At 43.1% G+C, this 26190-nt stretch overlaps 2 protein-coding genes across 4 annotated transcripts in view; one reads left to right on the top strand and one right to left on the bottom strand.

The window, feature by feature from the left end:
• The window catches only part of LOC124132036 (leucine-zipper-like transcriptional regulator 1), a 34146-nt gene extending 33203 nt beyond the window's left edge, over positions 1 to 943 (bottom strand). For all 3 annotated transcript variants that reach the window (XR_007221072.1, XM_046495617.2, XM_048396474.1), the window contains exon 1: positions 505 to 943. Coding sequence is in view for 2 of the 3 variants with exons in the window: in XM_046495617.2 (XP_046351573.1) it covers positions 505 to 647 (143 nt within the window). In the remaining variant the exon portion in view is untranslated. The remainder of the gene's footprint in view (positions 1 to 504) is intronic.
• A 241-nt stretch (positions 944 to 1184) lies between these two features.
• On the top strand, positions 1185 to 25924 carry LOC124132037 (cytochrome P450 4F4-like). Its single transcript, XM_048396475.1, has 12 exons — positions 1185 to 1465; positions 3892 to 4039; positions 5081 to 5253; positions 8683 to 8807; positions 9561 to 9623; positions 13850 to 13973; positions 14954 to 15098; positions 16803 to 16932; positions 19610 to 19805; positions 21239 to 21321; positions 21993 to 22058; positions 24312 to 25924. Exons 1-12 carry the CDS (start codon positions 1301 to 1303, stop codon positions 24421 to 24423), a joined length of 1530 nt encoding a protein of 509 aa, XP_048252432.1. The 5' UTR covers positions 1185 to 1300; the 3' UTR covers positions 24424 to 25924.
• The last annotated feature ends 266 nt before the right edge of the window (positions 25925 to 26190 follow it).

The following is a 26190-nucleotide window of genomic DNA, read 5'->3' on the forward strand; positions in this document are numbered from 1 at the left end:
ATAACAAGTAAGTCAAAAGTTCATTGATGATTTTTGAAGGTACAGTTCATGCTACTACTAAATGTACTTGGCTATTGCTGTTTATGAGACAACAAATCTGTTAGCAGTGTTTAGCCTGTGCGTGTACAGTTCAGTCAAAAGTTGAGAACAGGGGCCCCTGAAAGTTTCCCCTGAAGTTGGTCACTGAATCCCCCCAGATTTATGAAGCTCCTGTTGTTTGCAGTGTTGCAGGGTCTTGACTGTTGGAGACACTAAAAGCTCTCGACTAGTGTTTACCCTACTGATAACCCTACTTAATTATCTGAAGAACTTTGGATATAAATGTACACTGAAATGTTATGATTTGAAAACATAAGTAACTAAAATAACTTAAATCAGACATGTCAGAATATTTTATACATATAATTGACTGATTCGTATTAGTTAAACTGGTATGCAGTATGACATTATAAGTCGAGAGTAGCCACTGACAAGATGTCCAGAACTGTTCTAGGGAGGGCCTACCTGGCACCGACAAATTCATCACACTCAGGCATCTGCTTCCATCTGTGAACAGTTTCAAATGGTCCGAAATCTAGTGTCAGACACTCTGTACTTTCAGGCCAGTTGTGGTCAAATTCCATTCCTGGGGGCCTGGCTATTGCCATTTTGTTTTAGTTTTTGTCTTGACAGATCAGTTCTAAATGACAGAAACAGATTTATTTGACGCAAACTTTTTCACCGGAAACAATCGATTTCCGGGCACCTGTTCCTCGGAGTGAATAAGTTTCCTCAGTCTTGCTAAACAACGGCATAAGGAATAATACCGACACGTCGCTATATTACAGCATTATAAAGAAGTCGTTGGCCACACGTTGTTATCCATAAAGTGTGTCTACTTCAACTTTATTATCCGTCAACCTCCCAAGAAATGCCTATGAAAGATTATTTTAGATTGGTTAAAAATCTTCAGTTGTAAATACTCTCTGTACAACTGTTTCTATATATATTATTTGGTACAAAAACATTTTCGAAAATAGCTATTTTTCGATAAAAATATTTTTAAAATCAATACAATATAATGTGTATACCAAATTATTTTATAAGCAATGACATGTAGATACGATTATATCAAATTTTATCTTTGTTTAGAAACACAAATACAACATGTTTTCAAGATAATCTACTCTAGAGTAACCCGGAAGTATTAGCAGACGACCCGCAATGTTTACGATTCTGCCATGATAAATATCAGACCGTACAAAGTCCGATGATGTTGATGTAGCTGTCAGTGCAAAGCTCCACCAAACAGAGCGCCGCAATGTCAGTGTTTCTCACTGTGACAGTTTCGATCGGCTTTTTCTCCGCCATCATCTACGCTGCCATCAAGTTGGCCCAGAGTGTAATCCGCTTCAGACGATACGCTGATGCTGTTAATAAGTTTCCACAGAGCAAGAAAAATCCGATATGGGGACATCTTGGTGATGTAAATAATCTTTTGAACTCATAATGAAAGAAATTTAATTTAATGGTGTTATGATGTCTTGAAGTGAAATTACCTAAACATGTTCATATGTGCATGTAAAATACTTAGGCCAAGTCAACATCGCATCAAAGTATTAGAGTCTATGTCTATCTCACACACCAATCAATGTGTGAATGTTTTTGCGATATTTCATTTGAGAAACATAATTTTAGTGATTAGTGAAGTTGTTTTTTTATCATGTTACCCCGTCATTCATAAATAGCCTAACATCTTCACTTTGAGCCAACAAGTATTTTGAGAATATGTTTGCCTCAAAATTAACATATCAGAAATTACACTCTAATCAGGGTATTAGCACTATAAACACACAATGTGGTGAACATATTTGTAGATGACTATTGTTATGAACACACAATGCCATTTAGAAAGTGGTCAAATGTAACAAATGTTATATTTTGGGTAACACTTTCTGAGTAAAGTACAGATTCTCATACTTTTTGGGGTTGAGTCCAGTCCAAGATTCGAACCCACACTGCCAGCGTGAGGCACCTAATCGCCAGCCAATTTACTCAGAAAATGCTATCCCAAATATAACATTTGTTACATTATCACTATAACTATTTTAGGTTAATACACGTCCAGTGATACATTATCCTGATTGTACACTGATTGTGCATGGCTATCACTGACCTGTTTAAGAAAGGCTCACATCACCGTTATCTCTGTCATGTGAACAATTAAAATAATGAGAACCTGGTCAAGGTTAATGTGTGTGTTTATCAAGTTTCATAAACAGAACCATGGTATACCCAGGTTGAAGTGGTCCCAATAACCACTTCCGATGTACATGTATCCAAAAGAATTGTCTTTGCAGAGATTGAACCCTAGTTAGGATTGGTCCCCAGCACCTTGACAAGGTTCTTGTCGTTGAATGCTACTACCAGTACTGGCGAAAATTGCTTATCATGGTGCAACCAGTAGTTCCAGTAAACAAGGCAGTAAACGGAGGCACTTTTGTGGTTTACGTTGTTTATTCCTTTAAAAGACATTGCAAGTTTTAGCTACCATAATCAACAGATAATTATGAACAGTGGTTTGTTTTTCATAAGTAGACATTTAAGGATAACAGAATAGTGCATTTTTTTTATAATGAAGACCATCATCGTCAAAAGCTTTGTGCACAAACTCAGTTTGATTATGAGGGTCCTCACTAGATTTAAATGTGCACTTTTCTTTTATGTCTAAATGGATACTTATGAAGTTATGTGCACAGAGCCTTTGATGAACAGAGCCTTGTCTGTCCAGCACCACTTTTCTGGTCACAACTAAACTGGATCCTATGTGTCTCCTGATAGCGTGGATCAGTCACTGGTTGTTTGATCTCGACTCAATTGTTTCCTATCACGAATGTGGCAGAGTTAGACTAATTCGGGCAGCTTAACAATGTTCAAACCCCGACAATAGGGTGCTGGGTACATATTCTAACCCATCCCCACAAGTTTTTAGAATAAATACAACAAACATGACAAAGTGGACTTTAGATGCAACACTGCAGAGATGTGCAGAGATAGTAAGCACCCTGGGCACTTAGAAAATTGACAAAAGGAGATGCTAATTAAGGGACCAGTTCAAAAGTTTGATGTCTGATATAGCTCTTAATTCCTTAAGTTTTGAGACATACCCCTTCCCCCAAAAAAATTAATTTTGAAAATGTTGAATTTCCATGTTTAGTGGCCTCTTTTGTCACCCATTCTTGTGTTTTGACCTGGGATTTTTTTTTGTTTTTGGGGGGGGAACATTTATCGAATGAAGTTTACTCCTAACACCATATGAATAAAAATATGATCGGTTGAGTTCAGTTACTATGTAAAATTGAGAAACCAGGTAAGTTGATTTTGTTTCCCTTATTCTCCATGTGTCATTTGTCGGTTTTAGTAGGGGACGTTTATAAGTATTATTCCCAGATTGGTCTAGAATGTGGTCAGTGGGCACTGAATGCAGCAGGGTGCTTATTACGGTGAATTCAGCACTTACAGATTGGGGGGGCACCTGTGTCCCTGTCATTTAAGATGCCACAATTTGCTGTGCAGAGTTGTGTCCCTTAGGCACGCCAGAAACCTATGATTTTGAGTTCTAAAACCTCTGTTCGCCGCAATTATGTTTTAAGGTATGCCAGCACCATACCAGTGCTCATGGATTTCACCAAAGTTGTAAATGTTTGAGAGCTGTATCACTTTAGGCTTTCCTTCCACATCAAGCTGACACACTGTGATATAGCTGGAATACTGTTCAAAGCTGTTAAACCTAACTCACTCACTCAATGATAAACTGGTCTAGAAGCTGTCAGTGGTCACATAGTGGATCAAGGCACCTATGACTTAAAACACTGGAAATGTTTTTTTCCCACAAACTGCTTGTGTTTCTAGTTTCCTGGACCCAATGAAGAAGGTTTAAAGTTCCAGCGTGAAATGACAGCACAGTTCCCTACATGCTCACTGGCCTGGTTGGGTCCGTTTCTTAGCATGCTGATCGTCAACCATCCAGACACTGTGAAATCCATCTTGAAAACATCAGGTAGGTTATTTCCATCTGTGCACCAATGCGAGGTCTATGTTTTGAGAAATGGTATTTGACCCAGTAACATGCTGAAAGGTAGCCATCAAACGCTAACAAACATTTGCTGCACAAGAACTTTCTCACTTTCCTGAATCAAGAGAGTTAACTGACTTTAAAAGTCCAGTGTCCTTGTGGGCTTTTATAGTTACTTAATTCCCTTGTATTGAGAAGATGGTCTCACTATTGGAGTGAGTGAGTGAGTTTGGTTTTACGCCGCTTTTAGCAATATTCCAGCAATATCACGGCGGGGGACACCAGAAATGGGCTTCACACATTGTACCCATGTCGGGATTCGAACCCGGGTCTTCAGCGTGACGAGCGAACGCTTTAACCACTAGGCTACCCGACCGCCCCCTCACTATTGGAGGAGTGGATGGCCCTGGCTTCCGAAGTGTTGGATTTCACTTTGCAGAGTTATCTCCCATAGTCATGTCAGGCTCTGCTGATTGTGTGTTCAAATCCATGATCTAGGTGGGAACAAGGGGGTATTAACTTTTCCGTGATATTCCTTAATTTCCACTTATGCAAGATTATCATCATACTTTAAAATAAAAAAATATTGTTTTGAAATTTTATTTCAGTTTTCATTTTAACCACCAACCCTATGTTTTGAGAAACAAAATCCATGAAACCAAATTTGAAAAGTGAAAGGCCTAATTTCAGAGCCAAATTTGCCCCGGTCTACAACCTTATCCGGTCATTGGTTGGTAACAGGTAGCTTGACACAATCAAAGCAGGTTCTTGGTTCAGTCCTGACATGACTAAATAATTTCAGAGCCAAAAGCCTCCCAGATCTACAACCTGATTCGTCCATGGGTTGGTAACAGGTAGCTTGACACGATCAAAGCAAATTCTTGGTTCAGTCCTGACATGACTAATTATTTCAGAGCCGAAAGCCTCCCAGATCTACAACCTGATTCGTCCATGGGTTGGTAACAGGTAGCTTGACACGATCAAAGCAGAATCTTGGTTCAGTCCTGACATGACTAATTATTTCAGAGCCGAAAGCCTCCCAGATCTACAACCTGATTCGTCCATGGGTTGGTGATGGCTTACTACTGAGCAAGGGAAGCAAGTGGGCGAGAAACAGACGCATGTTGACGCCAGCCTTCCACTTTGACATCCTCAGACCTTACATCAATGTGAAAAACAGGGCTGCAGACATCCTTCTGGTACTTAACTAAACTTGTTTGTTGTTAACACTGCTTTCACCAAAATACCAGTTTAATGACGGTGGTCTGTAAATAACCAAGTCTGGACCAGACAATCCAGTGAGTGTTTTATGAGCATCTCCCGAAGTCACTGAGGCTGATCACCAAGTCCAATTGGTTGCCTAATATAACCAGCATAGGTTGCTGAGGACCAAATCTATCCCAGAATATGATGGGGATGGCAATAAGGAATGAAAAGATTGTCTTGCTTCTGGTATTCAATTAAAGTTGTTTGTTGTTTAACAATGAAATGAGAAAAATCCCAGCTATGTGACGTCTGACTGTAAATAATCAAGTCTGGACCAGACAATCCAGTGATGATGTTGTAAGCATCCCGGTGTAACACTGTCGGGCTAGGATGACATGCTCTCATCCAAGTCACTAAGCCTGAGTCACTCAGTCCAATTGGCTGCCTAGCATATGTTTCAGGGGATCAATTCTCTCCCAGAACCCCACAAGGATGGTAATAAGGAACAAAAGATTGTATATTTGTTAGTAATAAGAAAATAACATATTACTTCCCAACAATGTGCTGACATTCCTGTTTCATATTATTATTATCCCCCGCCGCGCGAAAGCGCGAAGCGGGGGATATAGTATTCACGACCGTCCGTACGTCCGTCCGTCCGTTCGTACGTCCGTCCGTCCGTCCGTACGTCCCACCTGTTTGTTGCCGCGATATCTCAAGAACTAAACACTGGATTGTCTTCATATTTGGAACTATGGTGTATATACAGACTCCGCAGACACCAGTCGGTTTTGGTGACCTTGATCCCATTTTCAAGGTCACAGCAGGCAAATCTGCTTTTAGAGTTGGAAAACGGTGTTGCCGCGATATCTCAAGAACTAAACCTCTCGATTGTCTTCATATTTGGAACTATGGTGTATATACAGACACCGCAGACACCAGTCGGTTTTGGTGACCTTGATCCCATTTTCAAGGTCACAGCAGACAAATCTGCTTTTAGAGTTGGAAAACGGTGTTGCCGCGATATCTCAAGAACTAAACACTGGATTGTCTTCATATTTGGAACTATGGTGTATATACAGACTCCGCAGACACCAGTCGGTTTTGGTGACCTTGATCCCATTTTCAAGGTCACAGCAGACAAATCTGCTTTTAGAGTTGGAAAACGGTGTTGCCGCGATATCTCAAGAACTAAACACTGGATTGTCTTCATATTTGGAACTATGGTGTATATACAGACACCGCAGACACCAGTCGGTTTTGGTGACCTTGACCCCATTTTCAAGGTCACAGCAGGCAAATCTGCTTTTGGAGTTGGAAAACGGTGTTGCCGCGATATCTCAAGAACTAAACACTGGATTGTCTTCATATTTGGAACTATAGTGTATATACAGACTCCGCAGACACCAGTCGGTTTTGGTGACCTTGATCCCATTTTCAAGGTCACAGCAGGCAAATCTGCTTTTAGAGTTGGAAAACGGTGTTGCCGCGATATCTCAAGAACTAAACCTCTCGATTGTCTTCATATTTGGAACTATGGTGTATATACAGACACCGCAGACACTAGTCGGTTTTGGTGACCTTGACCCCATTTTCAAGGTCACAGCAGGCAAATCTGTTTTTGGAGTTGGAAAACGGTGTTGCCACAATATCTCAAGAACTAATCGCTGGATTGTCTTCATATTTGGTACTATGGTGTATATGGCGGGGGATATTTCGTCACTCTGTGACAAATACTTGTTCTTTTTTAAGATGATTTGATATCCAAAGTGAAATTGTTTCCTGCCTATATGGAATATTGAACAGTGCATTCCCAACACAGGTATTGGCTAAATATAGATCAGTAAAATTCTTCAACATACCAGTATTCATAAAAGAAGCAATCTTTTCACATCAAAAGATACCAGTGTGCAAAAAAGCTGCTCATATAAACAAATCAGACTGAGAAATAATGGAAGAATCTCTTGTCGACTAACATTTCAGAATAATACTAAGACAAATATGAAAATATCCAAATCTTTCCTGACAAATTAGTTTAAAACAGTGCTAAGAGTACAAGATCAGGACAAGATGTCCTGTTGTCGTTGATTGATATTAAATTTGGAAATCCCTGATGACAAAAAGGCTGCTGATTGTCGTTGCCTACACATATTATACATGTTATTATGATTGGAATATTTATGAAAACAAACTAACATCTAAATAGGAATAAGTCCGTTTATAATGTGCAGAATTCCATTCACGGAGTTAGTTCTCATGGTGCCACGTTAGTATTCCCCCGATCAATGGATCAGTTTTCATTGATTTTCATTCTCAGCTCCCTGGGAGGACACAAGCCAACCCAATTTGACCAACAGTGTCTACCCCTGGAGTGGGTTATGGTTTAGAAGTGTATCAAGTAGAGCGAGCGAGTATGGTTTTACGCCGCTTTTAGCAATATTCCAGCAATATCACGGCGGGGGACACCAGAAATGGGCTTCACACATTGTACCCATGTCGGGAATCGAACCCAGGTCTTCGGCGTGATGAGCCAACGCTTTAACCACTAGGCTACCCAACCGCCCCTGTATCAAGTAAAGAGAGACAGGCTTGTTCTTCCTACTGGATAGCTTCACAGTACTTCTCCCTACAGTGCATAGTTAAGGCCCCAAGTTATACATGTATTTGCAGATTTAAACACAAACCAAAAAACTGCCTGTCGTGCCTCGTTTTGGATGGACTGTAACTTAAAACACACATTGTATTGTTTGGCCTTTTCACATAAATTATTGTTGTTATTTATAATAAAGATGTTTTCCTTTACTGGAGTGATGCTTCTTAATAGAATAGTAAGAATAGTTTCAAGTTGTACTCCTCAGGATTTATCCATCCTGGCACTGCATTTAACTGAAGTGGTAAATATCTTAGACCGGCATCACGTTGAGCTGATAGGCTGGGAATATAACTGGAATACTTACACATCAGGCAGCACAATACTCACTCACTTGGTCACTCACTTGGTCACTCACTTGGTCACTCACTCACCACCCAAGCACTAACTCACTCACTCACTCACTCGCCACCCAAGCACTCACTCACTCACCCACCCAACCACCCACCCACTCACTCACTCACTCACCCACCCACCCACCCACGCACTCACTCACCCACCCACCCACCCACCCACCCACCCACCCACTCACTCACTCACTCACTCACCCACCCACCCACTCACTCACTCACTCACCCACCCACCCACCCACCCACCCACCCACCCACTCACTCGCTCGCTCGCTCACTGTCCACTGCAGACTTTGGGTGTATGAACTCCTCATTTTGAAAGATTAGCTGGACCACTGAATTCTAATTTTCATACATTGTTTTTTCAAACTCTGTTAACCATCCCACACTGACCACTAACAGCGTAATCATCTGTTGTACAGAGCAAGATACAAAGATTCTCAGAGCAGGACAAGTATTTTGAAGTATTCACGGAGGTCAGTCTGTTCACGCTGGACGTCATCTTGAAATGTGCCTTCTCTTATGACACAGACTGTCAGAACATCGGGTAGGTGTTATGGGTGTTCACAGTATTGGGTAGGTGTCATGGGTGTTCACAACATTGAGTGAGTTCAATGTGGATTGTGAATGTTCAGATATATATTCTAATATCAGTGTATAAATTCCCCCAAATATCAGTCAGACAACCGGACTCGCAGCATTGCAAAGTTACCAGACCAGACAAAATGTTGCCAGAATTTTTCAGGATTAACAACAAAAGTAACAAAAGGTTAAACAAGAATAGTATTGTGTGATGTGAGTTCTTGGAAAATAACAATAAACTGGTGGATTGTCATCTTAGTAACTAAACTCCCAACCATTGGGCGTGCAACTTTTCAAAACTGACTGTCCATCAGCAAATTGGACCGCTTCGGACTGTCGGTCAGGCGGGTATTTAAATACTGCTACTATTACAGTAAACTACACTTATAACAAACACAAAGAGACCACAAATTTGAGAGTGTTATAACCGTTGTTCATTATAAGCATATATACAGCATATATACAGCAAATGCCCAGGACCAAAACATAAGTTTGTTATATCCGTCAGTTGGCAATAAGCGTGTTCATTATCAACTTATTTTACTGCAAATTGCGCTTGAAGTTACATCATATATACCCAAAAGATATGTTTAGTACTTAGAGTAAAGTTCCACTTCTAACATATTTGATGAATAGTTTAGTGCTTAAAATTATATATCTACCTATTTACAGTATTTATTTCCATATATAACTTGTATTGTGTGATTTTCCACTTCAGAACGAATCATCCCTATGTGAACGCAGTGAACACACTGTCCCACCTGGCCACAGACAGATTTTTGTGAGTGACATGTTCATGTGTATCGTGTACATAATTGTTCATGTGTATCGTGTACATAATTGTTCATGTGTATCGTGTACATAATTGTTCATGTGTATCGTGTACATAATTGTTCATGTGTATCGTGTACATAATTGTTCATGTGTATCGTGTACATAATTGTTCATGTGTATCGTGTACATAATTGTTCATGTGTATCGTGTACATAATTGTTCATGTGTATCGTGTACATAATTGTTCAAAGAATGTAAGGTGGGTGCCATTTTTTAAAATTAGTTATTTTTAAAGTGCACAGCGAATCGCGGCACCTCAGACTACTGGGCCACCCGTGCCCCCCATTTGTGCATTAACTGTCAACAGATGTGATTCACGTTTGGTAGAACTACATGTCAGTATATGTAAACCAATTAGCACAGATAAGTGCTGACAAACATGGTAAAATAATCAGGACCATCTGGGATTCAACCCCCCCAAGTTTGTGAAGAGAATACACTGTAACTGATATACATAGTTTCAGCAAGCAATGTTGTGGATTAACTTGTTGTGGTGTGTGTAGATTGACTTCTGGTGGTGAGTGTAGATTGTCTTCTGGTGGTGTGTGTAGATTGACTTCTGGTGGTGTGTGTAGATTGACTTCTGGTGGTGTGTGTAGACTGACTTCTGGTGGTGTGTGTAGATTGACTTCTGGTGGTGTGTGTAGACTGACTTCTGGTGGTGTGTAGACTGACTTCTGGTGATATGTGGTGTGTGTAGACTGACAGCTGGTGGTGTGTAGGCTGACAGCTGGTGGTGTGTACACTGACTGCTGGTGGTGTGTACACTGACTTCTGGTGGTGTTGTCGGTGTAGACTGACTTCTGGTGGTGTGTGTAGACTGATTTCTGGTGGTGTTGTCGGTGTAGACTGACTTCTGGTTGTGTGTGTAGACTTACTTCTGGTGGTGTGGTCGGTGTAGACTGACTCCTGGTTGTGTGTGTAGATTGACTTTTGGTGGTGTGGTCGGTGTAGACTGACTCCTGGTGGTGTGTGTAGACTGACTTCTGGTGGTGTGGTCGGTGTAGACTGACTTCTAGTGGTGTGTACACTGACTGCTGGTGGTGTTTCAGCAAGCCGTGTAGACTGACTCCTGGTGGTGTGTGGTGTGTAGACTGACTGGTGGTGGTGTGTACACTGACTGCTGGTGGTGTGTACAGTGACTGCTGGTGGTGTGTACAGTGACTGCTGGTGGTGTGTGGTGTGTGTAGACTGACTGCTGGTGGTGTGTAGACTGACTGGTGGTGTGTGGTGTGTACACTGACTGCTGGTGGTGTGTAGACTGACTCCTGGTGGTGTGTGGTGTGTAGACTGACTCGTGGTGATGTGTACACTGACTGCTGGTGGTGTGTACACTGACTGCTGGTGGTGTGTACAGTGACTGCTGGTGGTGTGTAGACTGACTTCTGGTGGTGTGTGGTGTGTGTAGACTGACTCCTGGTGGTGTGTGGTGTGTAGACTGACTGGTGGTGGTGTGTACACTGACTGGTGGTGGTGTGTACAGTGACTGCTGGTGGTGTGTAGACTGACTCGTGGTGGTGTGTAGACTGACTGGTGGTGGTGTGTACACTGACTGCTGGTGGTGTGTACAGTGACTGCTGGTGGTGTGTAGACTGACTTCTGGTGGTGTGTGGTGTGTGTAGACTGACTCCTGGTGGTGTGTAGACTGACTTCTGGTGGTGTGTAGACTGACTGGTGGTGGTGTGTACACTGACTGCTGGTGGTGTGTACAGTGACTGCTGGTGGTGTGTAGACTGACTGCTGGTGGTGTGTGGTGTGTGTAGACTGACTCCTGGTGGTGTGTGGTGTGTAGACTGACTGGTGGTGGTGTGTAGACTGACTCGTGGTGGTGTGTAGACTGACTGGTGGTGGTGTGTACACTGACTGCTGGTGGTGTGTACACTGACTGCTGGTGGTGTGTACACTGACTGGTGGTGGTGTGTACAGTGACTGCTGGTGGTGTGTAGACTGACTTCTGGTGGTGTGTGGTGTGTGTAGACTGACTCCTGGTGGTGTGTGGTGTGTGTAGACTGACTGGTGGTGGTGTGTACAGTGACTGGTGGTGGTGTGTACAGTGACTGCTGGTGGTGTGTACAGTGACTGCTGGTGGTGTGTACAGTGACTTCTGGTGGTGTGTGGTGTGTACAGTGACTGCTGGTGGTGTGTACACTGACTGCTGGTGGTGTGTAGACTGACTCCTGGTGGTGTGTGGTGTGTGTAGACTGACTCGTGGTGATGTGTACACTGACTGCTGGTGGTGTGTACACTGACTGCTGGTGGTGTGTGGTGTGTGTAGACTGACTCGTGGTGGTGTGTGGTGTGTGTACACTGACTGCTGGTGGTGTGTAGACTGACTCGTGGTGGTGTGTAGACTGACTCGTGGTGGTGTGTACACTGACTGCTGGTGGTGTGTACACTGACTCGTGGTGGTGTGTACACTGACTGCTGGTGGTGTGTAGACTGACTCGTGGTGATGTGTACACTGACTGCTGGTGGTGTGTACAGTGACTGCTGGTGGTGTGTGGTGTGTGTAGACTGACTCCTGGTGGTGTGTGGTTTGTAGACTGACTGGTGGTGGTGAGTACACTGACTGCTGGTGGTGTGTACAGTGACTCCTGGTGGTGTGTGGTGTGTAGACTGACTCGTGGTGATGTGTACACTGACTGCTGGTGGTGTGTACACTGACTGCTGGTGGTGTGTACAGTGACTGCTGGTGGTGTGTAGACTGACTTCTGGTGGTGTGTGGTGTGTGTAGACTGACTCCTGGTGGTGTGTGGTGTGTAGACTGACTGGTGGTGGTGTGTACACTGACTGCTGGTGGTGTGTACAGTGACTGCTGGTGGTGTGTAGACTGACTCGTGGTGGTGTGTAGACTGACTGGTGGTGGTGTGTACACTGACTGCTGGTGGTGTGTACAGTGACTGCTGGTGGTGTGTAGACTGACTTCTGGTGGTGTGTGGTGTGTGTAGACTGACTCCTGGTGGTGTGTAGACTGACTTCTGGTGGTGTGTGGTGTGTGTACACTGACTGCTGGTGGTGTGTACACTGACTGGTGGTGGTGTGTACAGTGACTGCTGGTGGTGTGTAGACTGACTTCTGGTGGTGTGTGGTGTGTGTAGACTGACTCCTGGTGGTGTGTGGTGTGTGTAGACTGACTGGTGGTGGTGTGTACAGTGACTGCTGGTGGTGTGTACAGTGACTGCTGGTGGTGTGTACAGTGACTTCTGGTGGTGTGTACAGTGACTTCTGGTGGTGTGTGGTGTGTACAGTGACTGCTGGTGGTGTGTACACTGACTGCTGGTGGTGTGTAGACTGACTCCTGGTGGTGTGTGGTGTGTGTAGACTGACTCGTGGTGATGTGTACACTGACTGCTGGTGGTGTGTACACTGACTGCTGGTGGTGTGTGGTGTGTGTAGACTGACTCGTGGTGATGTGTACACTGACTGCTGGTGGTGTGTACACTGACTGCTGGTGGTGTGTGGTGTGTGTAGACTGACTCGTGGTGGTGTGTGGTGTGTGTACACTGACTGCTGGTGGTGTGTAGACTGACTCGTGGTGGTGTGTAGACTGACTCGTGGTGGTGTGTACACTGACTGCTGGTGGTGTGTACACTGACTCGTGGTGGTGTGTACACTGACTGCTGGTGGTGTGTAGACTGACTCGTGGTGATGTGTACACTGACTGCTGGTGGTGTGTACAGTGACTGCTGGTGGTGTGCTGGTGGTGTGTGGTGTGTGTAGACTGACTCCTGGTGGTGTGTGGTGTGTAGACTGACTGGTGGTGGTGTGTACACTGACTGCTGGTGGTGTGTACAGTGACTGCTGGTGGTGTGCTGGTGGTGTGTGGTGTGTGTAGACTGACTCCTGGTGGTGTGTACACTGACTGGTGGTGGTGTGTACACTGACTGCTGGTGGTGTGTACACTGACTGCTGGTGGTGTGTAGACTGACTGCTGGTGGTGTGTGGTGTGTGTAGACTGACTGCTGGTGGTGTGTAGACTGACTCGTGGTGGTGTGTACAGTGACTGCTGGTGGTGTGTAGACTGACTTCTGGTGGTGTGTGGTGTGTGTAGACTGACTTCTGGTGGTGTGTGTAGACTGACTTCTGGTGGTGTGTACACTGACTTCTGGTGGTGTGTGGTGTGTGTAGACTGACTTCTAGTGGTGTGTACACTGACTGCTGGTGGTGTTTCAGCAAGCCATGGCTGCACAATAAGTGGGTGTACATGCTGACACCTGCCGGCCGCCAGTTCCGGAAGTGTTGTGACCTGGTCCACACCGTGGCGGAGGACATCATTGAAAACAGGAGGAGAGCCTTGGTACTTTGACCATTTCATTTACAATATGGCCATTCATTATTACACGCGTTTGTTGCTGGCTCTAGTTTGCAATGAAAATATATCAATGTTTTTGAGTATTTCAATTTCTTTGGCATAATGTTGAGTCTGTTTAACAGGGAAAATATTTGCTGAGTCAGTTAAAAGTTCACAATGTTTATTATTAAATATTTATTTGTGGCGGTTTACTTCTGTTGGGGAAAGGGTTCTCCATAAGGTGTTATCGGTGGCCAGATACTCTACAATGCATTTCATAAAGTTATTGTCAAAAGTAAATCTTTGGAATTATATTTATTGGATCTTCTTTGTGAGATTTGGAGAAACCTTTCACAGTTTTACTGAAAACCGTTTGACCAATGTAGATTGACAATGTTTTGTTTTGAAGTTCTGTTTTTCCTCGTAAAGATTTGAATTTGTAGTGCAGTGGCCTTTTAATATTTTTGTATTTCTGTTTTAATTCATTATTGAGAGGAATAACTTTGCCGTATTTACGTCCCTCTTCACAAAAGCACACTCTGACCGACTTCTTAACCAATCTGTGTACCCGTGTCCCGTACTAAGCCTGTAAATGTATTTTGTCGCTGTATGGGACATCTTGTAACATTATGACAGGTCACGCACACTCTGAGCATACATGACTCGTCATAGACTAGAGTAGCTCCCCTTTGACAAAGGGCAATTACTCAAGAAGGGGTACCGATGGATTGCTGTGAAAGGCGATCACTAACATTGAAAATCATGTGTTGGCAATTGTCCTTTTGCCTATATGTAGTTATGTATACTATCTGAAAACCAATTTTCAGTTGGGACAATATTGACTGACTGACGCCGAAGACCCGGGTTCAATTTCCCACATAGATACAATGTGTCTCCCCCACCGTGATATTGAGATATTGATATTGCTAAGAGCGGCGTAAAACCAAACACACTCAGTCACTCACTGTATATCTATACATTGTCAGCTGTCCCACTCGGTGGAGCAGGATGTGGTCAAGAGGCGGCGCTGCATGGACTTCCTGGACCTCCTGCTGACTGCCAGGGACGATGATGGGGAGGGGCTGACCCCACAGGAGATCCGCGATGAGACGGACACCTTCCTGTTTGAAGGTGAAGTCACTTTGCCTACAGCAGCAGCTCGTGCTGTAAACGACTTTGCAATGTTTTATATATTTTGATTATGAGGTCGCAATACAAGTAGGAAATAACCAACGAGCTACAAGGGATTACGGCTTTTATGTCCGAAGTTAATGAATGGTGTTATTCCCTAGTCTTTGGTGAGGGACTTACAGCATTCATTAACGAGGGACAGTTAATCCGTAATTCGTAGTTTTCAGTCGGTTATTCTATGTATAACTAATATTTTTAGGAGATTATTCTATGTATAACTCATTAATATTTTTAGGAGGTTAATCTATGTATAACTCATTAATATTTTAAGTAGGTTATTCTATGTATGACTCATTAATATTTTTAGGAGGTTAATCCAGAGCTGCAGATAAGCAAATATTCAAAACCTAATTACTTTCAATTAACTTGCGTACAGAAACGCATGCATGAAATGAAAAACTCAAACGTTTAAAAACAGCTGATGTAAAAGAAAAGATGTATACAATGTCAGCCTGACAGAGAAACTTCACTGAAGACATGCTGTTGTTCAGATGACGTCATGTAATCATGAACAAAGGACAACATCATATCGTTTTTTTTCTTGACAACGAAGCACTGTGATGCCATATGGACTATGCATCTTGGACAATAATTATGAAATGGCTTTGTCATCCAGGAGAAAGTTTAAGGAAATTGAGCATTATTTTAGCAAATTTGTTGTCATTGAATTACTACAGAAAATAAGATTCTGCAGTTGGCACCTCGATAACAATCTCTTTAAGGGATGTTTGAGAAGCTGTAGTAACAGTGATGACAGGGTGCGGAAATGTAGTAGTTGTGTTGTTACAATACAGACACATCATGATGTGGTATCATACTGATACACTGCATTAACATACTGTAATATGGTTATTATCCCCAGTCATGGATTGGAAGGGGGATATAGGAATGTCTGTCCGCCATTCCTTAACATTTCGTTTCCGGATCGGAACTCAAAAGCCATGAGAGATATCTTAACCAAACTTGGCACATACATAGGTCAAGTGGTGAACTGGTGCCTTTTGATAGTTTGGGATTTTGGAAAAAATTAATTTTTGAGTTTCCATGGCAATGACTTTGACTTTGACTGGAAATGGTGGTAGTGCTCCACTCAACAGGACATGTCATATTGGCGGGGGATATGAGTATTTCAGGCTTGTTATGCATGGTATCAGTCTTGTAACAACAAACTGCATATACACTCTGATATAAAAATTGACATTATTTCTTGCTCGGGAAATACAAGAATTCTCATTTTGTAAAATCACTTAAATCAGTATGACACACAGGATCGTATAATATTCTCTCTATGATATGTAAGGAAGTGTCACATTGAGAGTATTTCAGAAGTTGAAATGCGTAAGACAACTTTGTCTTCATCAACAACAGTCTGATGAACAAAGGATTCACAAGTCCTGTGGCGTTAAACTGCTCTTTGCTAGATTGGGGGGTCGGGTAGCTCGTCACGCCGAAGACCCGGGTTCGATTCCCGACATGGGTACAATGTGTGAAGCCTGTTTCTCAAGTCCCCCGCCGTGATATTGCTGGAATATTGCTAAAAGCGGCGTAAAACCATACTCACTCACTCACTTTGCTAGATCAATGTTAAAATAGCTTGGAATTATTGATGCTTTGCAACCTAACCGCCACGATGTATATTGTCAGGTCACGACACCACCGCTAGCGCCCTCTCCTGGGCACTGTACTCACTAGCCGAACACCAGGAGTGCCAGGAGGCAGTCTACAGAGAGGTCGACGACCTCATGTCCCGCAAGCAAAACACCGATATCGAGATGTATGTGTAGCTGGTAGAAACTAGACCTCTGAGCCAATCAGGGATGTGTGTGATCTGTAGTGAGAGCATGAAATCACACTTTACTGAGGAAGCATATAGAGATATCATTCCCAGTTTCACTGTATGCAAGTACAGTTACCGTAATCGACGTAATAAGTGCCCCGCTCTAATAAGCGCCCACGGCGATATTTGCTAATATATTGGCTAGTGAACAATACCAATTAGAACCCCTTCCGATTGATCAATGTACACAACACTCATTTATTCGCGTATAATACGTACGTGTGTTATATGCACCCTTAATTTAGGGCATTTAAATTCTGGAAAAATGTATCTCTCGTATATAAACAGTTCAGGCTGTCAGCATAAACAACGAAATTTATCTTTCAACTCTGTCTTTTTCACCAAAATAATATTCAAATAAGAGCCCCCTATTTCTAATTTTGAGAGCGCCCTGGGCGCTTATTAGGTCGAATACAGTAATATTGGTTAACTCATTGAAATATGTAAACCACATATGGGGAGAACATTGCAGTGAGGGACCAACCAGTGGATAATTTGTGTCATTTTTTATGGAGACTGGATTTTTTTTTTAGCTACATCTGTAAAACCAGACATTTTTTAATTTATAACTATGAGACTAAATATAATATTGTTTTAACATCCACAGCAATTTATTTACTTTTGCAGAAAATGTCTTTTTTCTTTTTTCAACAGTCTGAAGTCTAATTATTTTTTTCGAGCATTTTCTAGAACACTGTATTATTTTCATGAAATCTGCAAAAACTGGAATATGTTCATTTTTTGCCGTATCTTTGACAGTTTGATTTAAAGGGACAGGATGTCGACTGTTACTCAGCTCTGCTCGCCTTATTCCGTGACAGAATGTTCTGCTCCAGTGGTGTAGGCTTATCACATGACCAGACTTTTCTTTTGTTTGTAAACAAATGCACTTATTCTGAAATATGTACAGTCAGGCCTGATGCAAGCCTTTCGGTGCCCTCTTCATATTGTTTTGTATAATTATGAAGACGTACTACTGTGAGAGTGAGGTGCATGACAATATAGCTTTATATACTGAACAACAAAAGTTCCTGTGACATTGAATAAGATTTAATGCAAAGTTATGTTTTTTACCAAATCTGAAACAATTTCGGTTTGCAACAGATAAAAGACTCCTGTAAGTGTTCAAATGGTTTAATTTGCCATACTGACTTCAGAAAATGCGTGATTTCATAAAAAAACATGAACATGCCAAAATGTCAATTTACAAATCAATAGCGTGTGAGTCCACCTCTGGTTGCGATGCAAGCAACACATCTTTGTCTCATGGAATGGACCAGGCGTCGCACAGACCTGTGGGATATCTGTCCACATCTGCTCGAGCATGTTTCCAAGTTCCTGGAGTGTCTGTGGAGCACGTGGTTGACGTCGAAGGTGCCGATCCATCTCATCCCACATGTGCTCCATTGGTGAGAGATCAGGGGAGCGAGGGGATGACATTCACGCTGTTTTGTTTAAGAGAATCCTGAACAAGTCGAGCAATATGAGGCCGGGCGTTGTCATGTTGAAAGGTAATGCCTGGGCCATGACGACGCAAAAACGGTAGAACAACAGGGACGATGATCTCGTCGCAGTAGCCCTGTCCATTGAGATTTCCCTCTACCACTATCAAACGGGTCATCTGTCTTGCTGTAATCCCACCCCATACCATAACGCTGCCACCCCCGAACCAATCTTCTTCCATGACACAATGATTGACGTAACGTTCACCTCGACGTCGGTAAACTCGAAACCGTTCATCGCTGTGGCTGAGGTGAAAACGAGACTCGTCAGTGAATAGAACTTGTCCCCATTGCATGGCCGTCCAGTGTAGACGTTGTCTGCACCACTGTAGACGTGCTTGACGGTGGTTTCCTTTCAAAATGGGACGTCTGGCGACAATCCCTGCACATCTGAGGCGACAACGTACGCTTTGTGAAGATATTCGTCGAAGGCCAGGGATGCTTCTTGCAGTCCCTGTTGAGGGCTGGAATCGATTTTTAAGCTGTGTTGTTCGAATCCAGTTGTCTTGTCGATTATTGGTTACCCGTGGCCTGCCACTCCGAGGATGGTCTCTCGTTGCCATAAATACCAAATGGTGTTTCTGTGGACGTTAAACATCACGTTGACTCATAAGACCGCGGCATATTTATATTGTACTCTAGGCTTTGATAAACTTTCACTTCTAATCTAATCAAACAGTCAATTAGTATTTTGTAACTCATCCCTTAGAGAAACAAACAAGGTTTCTCTCTTATTTGCCTCTAAAAAAACATTAATGAAGCCAGTGTATCAAGCACAGCACTTGCGTTGCTGGCTTGGCTATACGGAGCTCTATTGTTTTGGCAAGTCACAATCGGAAATTGTTTCATCCATGAGTTAGAAACACACAGAACTGTCGACGTACTGTCCCTTTAAAAATTTTAAATTTTTTTTCGGTGTTTACTGATTCAAAAGGCCAACAGATTGACTTTCCCTCTCTACTCCACTGAAACCATGGAGACATGTTTTCTCTGGGGATGTATCTGAACCTGCTCGGAGGCCGATATTTAGCCCCCAGTCTGCAAGTGACAGTACAATTCCCAGTTTGAATTATACTTTCCCAATTACTCATAATCTCAGTGTTGCCTTCTAGGGAGGATCTACCACAGCTGCCCTTCCTGACAATGTGTCTGAAGGAGAGTCTCCGACTTCACACTCCGGTGCCCTTCATACAAAGGGAGATAACCCAGGACATGCATGTTGATGGCCAGGAGGTGCCCAAGGGGACTATCGTCAGTGTAGTCATCTACAACCTGCACCATAACCCTACAGTCTGGCCCAACTCGCTGGTGTGTATCCTTCAGTAGAGTCAAGTCCGTGATACAGAGATTATTGATAAGCATGCTGACTTGTAGAGGTTGGCGACCAATCTCATTAAAATCAGATCTTAGTTCTCGCTGTCGCTAAACAAAGATCTGAAGACATCCCATTACAGGTCGCATCAGAACGACCTTTCGCGAACTTTGACTGACTACTGAAATGACTAACAAGATGTCAACATCAGCCAATTAGAAAGCAAATTTCTAGAGCTTTACGGCACTCGTTTCAAGTTGGCGACTTCCATTTTAGACAACGCTTGAAAAATATGTTGACACAGTTCTCGATTAAAATCTGGAAAACTGAACAAACGAACATTCCAGAATGTCTAATATATGGTTGAGATTTATGACAGTGATTCACACATACTGTTCAATGCCTCCTCCGTTCAAATGTTTATCCCACAGAGGCGAGAGATAGACGATAATTTTGACGGGAATCAGCCGTACAGGCCGTAATGCTTTTTGAGGTTGCATAAGTAGAAAACTCATTCCGACTGTCACTTTCATGATCTGGTAAGCAACGCTTTGATTGGTCGGATGAAAGGTCCTTCTGACCCGAAATGGGATGTCCTCAGATCTTGTTTTAGCGATAGCGAGAACTTACATCTGTTTTTAATGAGATTGGGTTAGTGAAACTCCCTGGCTGCTATGGGATTCTCCATCCTTGGCTTCAGCTTGCACTTTAATCCAAGGGAGGTTGCTAACTGTCTTACACAACACACCCAAATGGAGGTTGCTAACTGTCTAACACAACTCACCCAAAGGGAGGTCGCTAATTGTCTAACACAACACACCCAAAGGGAGGTCGCTTATTGTCTAACACAAAACACCCAAATGGAGGTCGCTAACTGTCTTACACTACGCACCCAAAGGGAGGTCGCTAACTGTCTAACACAACACACCCAAAGGGAGGTCTCTTATTGTCTAACACAAAACACCCAAATGGAGGTCGCTAACTGTCTTACACAACACACCCAAATGGAGGTCGCTAACTGTCTTACACTACGCACCGAAAGGGAGGTCGCTAACTGTCTTACACAACACACCCAAAGGGAGGTCGCTAACTGTCTTACACAACACACCCAAATGGAGGTCGCTAACTGTCTTACACTACGCACCGAAAGGGAGGTCGCTAACTGTCTTACACAACACACCCAAAGGGAGGTCGCTAACTGGCTAACACATCACACCCAAAGGGAGGTCGCTAACTGTCTTACACTACGCACCCAAAGGGAGGTCGCTAACTGTCTTACACTACGCACCGAAAGGGAGGTCGCTAACTGTCTTACACAACACACCCAAAGGGAGGTCGCTAACTGTCTATGTGAGGGTATGTTACCACATGAACAGTAACACCCTTTTTTAATCCTGAATTGTTGAGAAATGTTGGCTATCTTTCCCAGGAGTTCCAGCCAGAGAGGTTTGCACCTGAAAATGTTGAGAGTCGAGACCCCTACTGCTTCGTACCTTTCTCCGCTGGGCCAAGGTAGACCAGATTTTGTTAACTAGGAAATGTTGATTTACTGTCGCTATTTATGTGTTTGCTTCAAAACGATTACTTCACAGTTCAACAGTTGAAGACTGATTGTAATATTCTTATTATTGTTATAACCCTGACCTAAAAGGAATACCGTCCGTCTGTCCTGGGGACATTTTGTTTGTGACCTCTACCTTGAAAACTACTACGAAGATTCTTTTTAAACTTGGTGAACACGTTTTATACCTATTGGAGAGGAGCAGTGCAAAGTTGGATTTCAATATTGGACTTTCTGAAAAAATACAGCTTTTTTCATTTTTTGACTGATTGTTATTCCGTGTTAAGAAAGATATGGCCAATCTCATTGGTACATCAGTGGAAACAGTCTGAGAGTTTTTGATGATCGAATTATGTTTCTAGCTTCAGTTCTGCATCTGTCAATCGAACCCATCAGATGCCTTGAGCAGTTTCTTTAAACAATAATATTTAATCTTCTGCCCAACATTTCTTTTCAATTAATCTAAGGAATCTATTTATTGTGGCCGTAGCCATGTTAGCATAAATAAAAAGGATGCTAATCATATGAAGAACAGAAGAAACTTTGGATTGTTTACATCACAACAGAATGAAATGTCTGACAAGACTGCCAAGCCTGGAGCTGACCATGTTGTGTGTTTCAGGAACTGTATCGGCCAGAACTTTGCCATGCATGAGCTGAAGATTGCCCTTGCTAGGGTGATACACAGGTGAGTAGAGCTACTGGATCAGAGAACACATGGACCCCAGTGGCACACAGCATCCCTCCCACAAAATACATCTCAATCCCCTCTCAAAATACACCACCACAACATCTCAAAATGCATCTCTGCCCCTCCTCATTTCTCTCAAATACACCCCCACCCACCCTCAAAATACACCCCTCACTCTCTAAATACACCCCCAACCATGCACCCCAACCTCTCTCAAAATACACCCCTACCTACGCTCAAGATACATCCCCCACCCCTCTCAAAGTACAACCCCACCCGGGACCGCCTCCGTGGTCTAGTGGTAGAGCGTCCGCCCAGAAAGCGGGAGGTCCGGGGTTCGATCCCCAGGCGCGTCATACAAAAAGACGTTAAAAGATGGTACTTGTTGTTACCCTGTCTGGCGCTCGACATTAAGGGGCTGAAACAAGGAATGGTCGGCTCAGAGTCAGAATACTGTGTCTGAGTGGGTTATTCATGTAAAACTGCGGCATCAGTCCGGACTAGTACAAGCAGCCACACACACACACTTGTATGCACATCGCTATATAAGTGCAATAATCTTGGACGCGACGTTAAACTCCATTTCATCTCAACTTACACCCCCACCCACTCTCAAAATACACCCCCACCCATTCTCAAAATACACCCCCACCCACTCTCAAATACACCCCCTTACCCTCTCTCAAAATACAACCCCATCTTCACACAATATGCATCCACACCCACTCTCAAAATACACCTCAACCAACACTCAAAATACACCCCCACAAAATACACCTACCACTCTCAAAATACACGGGTGCCCCAGTCGTCTAAGGCGCCGCAATTCGCTGTACAGAGTTGCGTCCCCTTGGGCATGCCAGAAACCTATGATTGTGGGTTCGAATCCCGGTTCGCCCAATTATGTTTCATCACTTCGTGCTTTCGACCCACATTAAGCTGGCATGCCGTGATATAACTGGAATAATGTTAAAAGCAGCATTAAGCCCAACTCACTCACTACACACGCCTACCCACTCTCGAAATACACACCTACCCTTTCTCAAAATACACCCCAACCAACTCTCAAAATACACCCCAACAAAAAACAGTCAAACCCACTCTCAAAATACACCGCCACAAAATACACCCCCACCCACACTTTTAAAATACGCCCCCCATCCACTCTCAAAATACATCCCCACCCTCTCTCAAAATACCCCAACCCACTCTCAAAATACACCCACACAAAATACACCCTACCCACACTTTTAAAATACACCCCCACCCACTCTCAAATACACCCCCACCCATACTCAAAGTACACCCCCATCCACTCTCAATTAGAAACAATTTCACTAGTTCTGTTATGAAGTGATTTTCCATATTGAAAAGCAGGTAAACCCCACAGAACTAAATTGTTAAACAGAAAATGACCACACAAGACCAATGAATAATCAACAAATTATATTCAAACACACTGTATTAGGTTTACAATACAAAAGGCAATACAATGGGGGGAGTAAGTGGCAGCAGCTATAAGTCACAATTCCTGGAATTACTGCACTCACAAATCTCCAGATTTTGTCCCTGTTGAATGTCTCAGACCTGTTAGAAGCTTGCAGGTATTTGGTGTTTCCAAATAGGTATTCCAGCTAATATTACTCACACATGACAATATTATATTTCACAATTTCTGAACTGCTTATATCCCATTGACTCACTAACATAACAGTCTACCTTTACACTTAAAGACAAGTCCCCTGAAGATTCCCTGTTAGAAATCCCGGTCTTCAGCAACCCATGCTTGTATAAGGGCAACTAACAGGACGGGTTGTCAGGCTCGCTGACTTGGTTGATGAATGTCATTGTATCTCAGTTGTGTAGATCGATGCTCATGATGCCAATCACTGGATTGTCTGGTCCAGATTCGATTATTTACAGACCGCCATCATATAGCTGGAATATTGCTGAGTGCAGCGTTAAACAACAAACAAACAAAAACAAACAAGCAAACAACTTAAAGACAATAACGACCCGCATGAGACTCACTACACCTGCAACTGTTTCTTCAACTCTGCGGGGCGGTCGGGTAGCCTAGTGGTTTAAGCGTTCGCTCGTCACGCGGAAGACCCGGGTTCGATTCCCGACATGGGTACAGTGTGTGAAGCCCATTTCTGGTGTCCCCCGCCGTGATATTGCTGGAATATTGCTAAAAGCGGCGCAAAACCATACACACTCTCTCACTCTTCAACTCTGCACCTCATTTAGATTCCGCCTGGAGTTGGACAAGAACCATACCGTGAGGAAGAAGGAGGACCTGGTGATGAGAGCCGAGAACGGAATCCGGATGAAAGCCACGCCCAGGGTCAAGGTCACTTAAGCCTAAAACATGTTGTCAGTCAAGGTTTTGTTTATCTTACATATTCCTTGATTGCTTGTACTTAAAGGGGGTCTGTGCTCCCGAGTCAGACGCCCACACTGGAGCTGGGCTTGACATTATAAATAGTGAGTGAAACTGTGACATTGACTATGTGTAAATGGATGTACATCCCATAATGTAATTAACAAAGTCAGGTTGGAATTACCTGCTCATGCTGGGGCTGCCAATTTGCCCCTGCCTTGTCTCCCTTTACGGATTTAATCATGGAAGTAATTGTGTTGAATCAGACCAATTCCAGTATAGATCTGATACTGATATATAGAATACTAAGAACAAATCCTATCTGGGCTTGGTTTTATTGTCATCCTGAATGTATTATTATTGTTAGTGCCATACAGCAGGGAGGAAATCTGTCCTTTAAAGACCAGGCTACCCATCAGAGCATATGATATGGCTGGGATATTTCCGACAGCTGCATTTAACACCAATCACTTCACTCTTGCCAAACATAAGAGTTATCTCTGCTAGTCATTATAATGTGAACAAACGGCAGCTCCTTAATTTTTCTGAGTGTTTTTGCGGCAAGGCTAAAGCTAGGATAAATACAGATATATATTACGAGTGTGTTTTCGAAGAAAACATGTCATATATCAGGAATAAAAATTGCCAGTCTTCCATGATATATCTACTTTTATTTAATATATGATATTTACGATTCAAAAGCACGCTTGTTTTGACCAGGATATGTAACATGGTAAGACTATGAAGATCCGGGGTATAATACGTCTTCAGCAACCCATGCTTGCCATAAAAGAGTGGTCAGGCTCGCTGATTTGGTTGATGCATGTTATCGATCCCATTTGCGTGGATCGATGCACATATTGTCAATCACTGGATTGTCTGGTCCAGACTCGATTATTTACAGACCACCGTCATATAGCTGGAATATTGCTGAGTGCGGCGTTAAACAACAACCAACCAACCAACCAACCTTCACCCATGTGTACGTCCTTCTGTTGGCAACCAGGGAGAAACTACCAGGTGCCCTGACCAATGAGTGCCCAGATTACAGCGACAGTACTTCCGTGCATGGCCTTATGGTCAATTGCTCCACAGGTTACTTCAACTTAGGGTAATCGAAGGCTTTGCTCAACATTCACTGCCTCATATCATTAGTTGGCTAGTGTGAGTATGGTTTTACGCCGCTTTTAGCAATATTCCAGCAATATCACGGCGGGGGACACCTGAAATGGGCTTCACACTTTGTACCCATGTCGGGAATCGAACCCGGGTCTTCTGCGTGACGAGCGAACGCTTTAACCACTAGGCTACCCGACCGCCCCCATTAGGTGGCTAACACAGACACAATTATGTCCATGTTTGTTTTATTTTGTTTTTGTTTAACGCCGCACTCCAGTCAATGACAGCGGTCTGTAAATAATATTCTGGACAAAACATTTCAGTGATTGACATAAAGAGCATCGATGTACGTAATTGGGATACGATGACATGTATCAACCAAGTCAGCAAGCCTGACCACCCGATTCTGTTGGTCGCCTCTTACGACAAGCACAGTCGCCATTTACGGCAACCATGGGTTGCTGAAGTCTATTTTACCCCGGATCTTCACGGGTCGAACCTACGAGTGAACTTAAAACACTCCAGTGAAAATGCAAGTGTTTCTTGTACCCAATGGTACAGTTTCACTGATACATTTTTTCTTCCATACATTTACTATATTTGTTGTGAATGGAACTGATCATGTTT

The sequence above is a fragment of the Haliotis rufescens genome, unplaced genomic scaffold (assembly GCF_023055435.1).
Source record: "Haliotis rufescens isolate VD_foot unplaced genomic scaffold, xgHalRufe1.0.p SCAF_15, whole genome shotgun sequence".
Taxonomy (NCBI): domain Eukaryota; kingdom Metazoa; phylum Mollusca; class Gastropoda; order Lepetellida; family Haliotidae; genus Haliotis; species Haliotis rufescens.

Bases quoted from the DNA above. Each gene is read 5' to 3' on its own strand.
- LOC124132037 (XM_048396475.1), top strand. From the start codon at position 1,301: ATGTCAGTGTTTCTCACTGTGACAGTTTCGATCGGCTTTTTCTCCGCC. The intron at 4,040-5,080 runs GTAGGTTATTTC...TAATTATTTCAG, and splicing joins ATCCATCTTGAAAACATCAG to AGCCGAAAGCCTCCCAGATC. The intron at 9,624-13,849 runs GTGAGTGACATG...GTGGTGTTTCAG, and splicing joins CTGGCCACAGACAGATTTTT to CAAGCCATGGCTGCACAATA.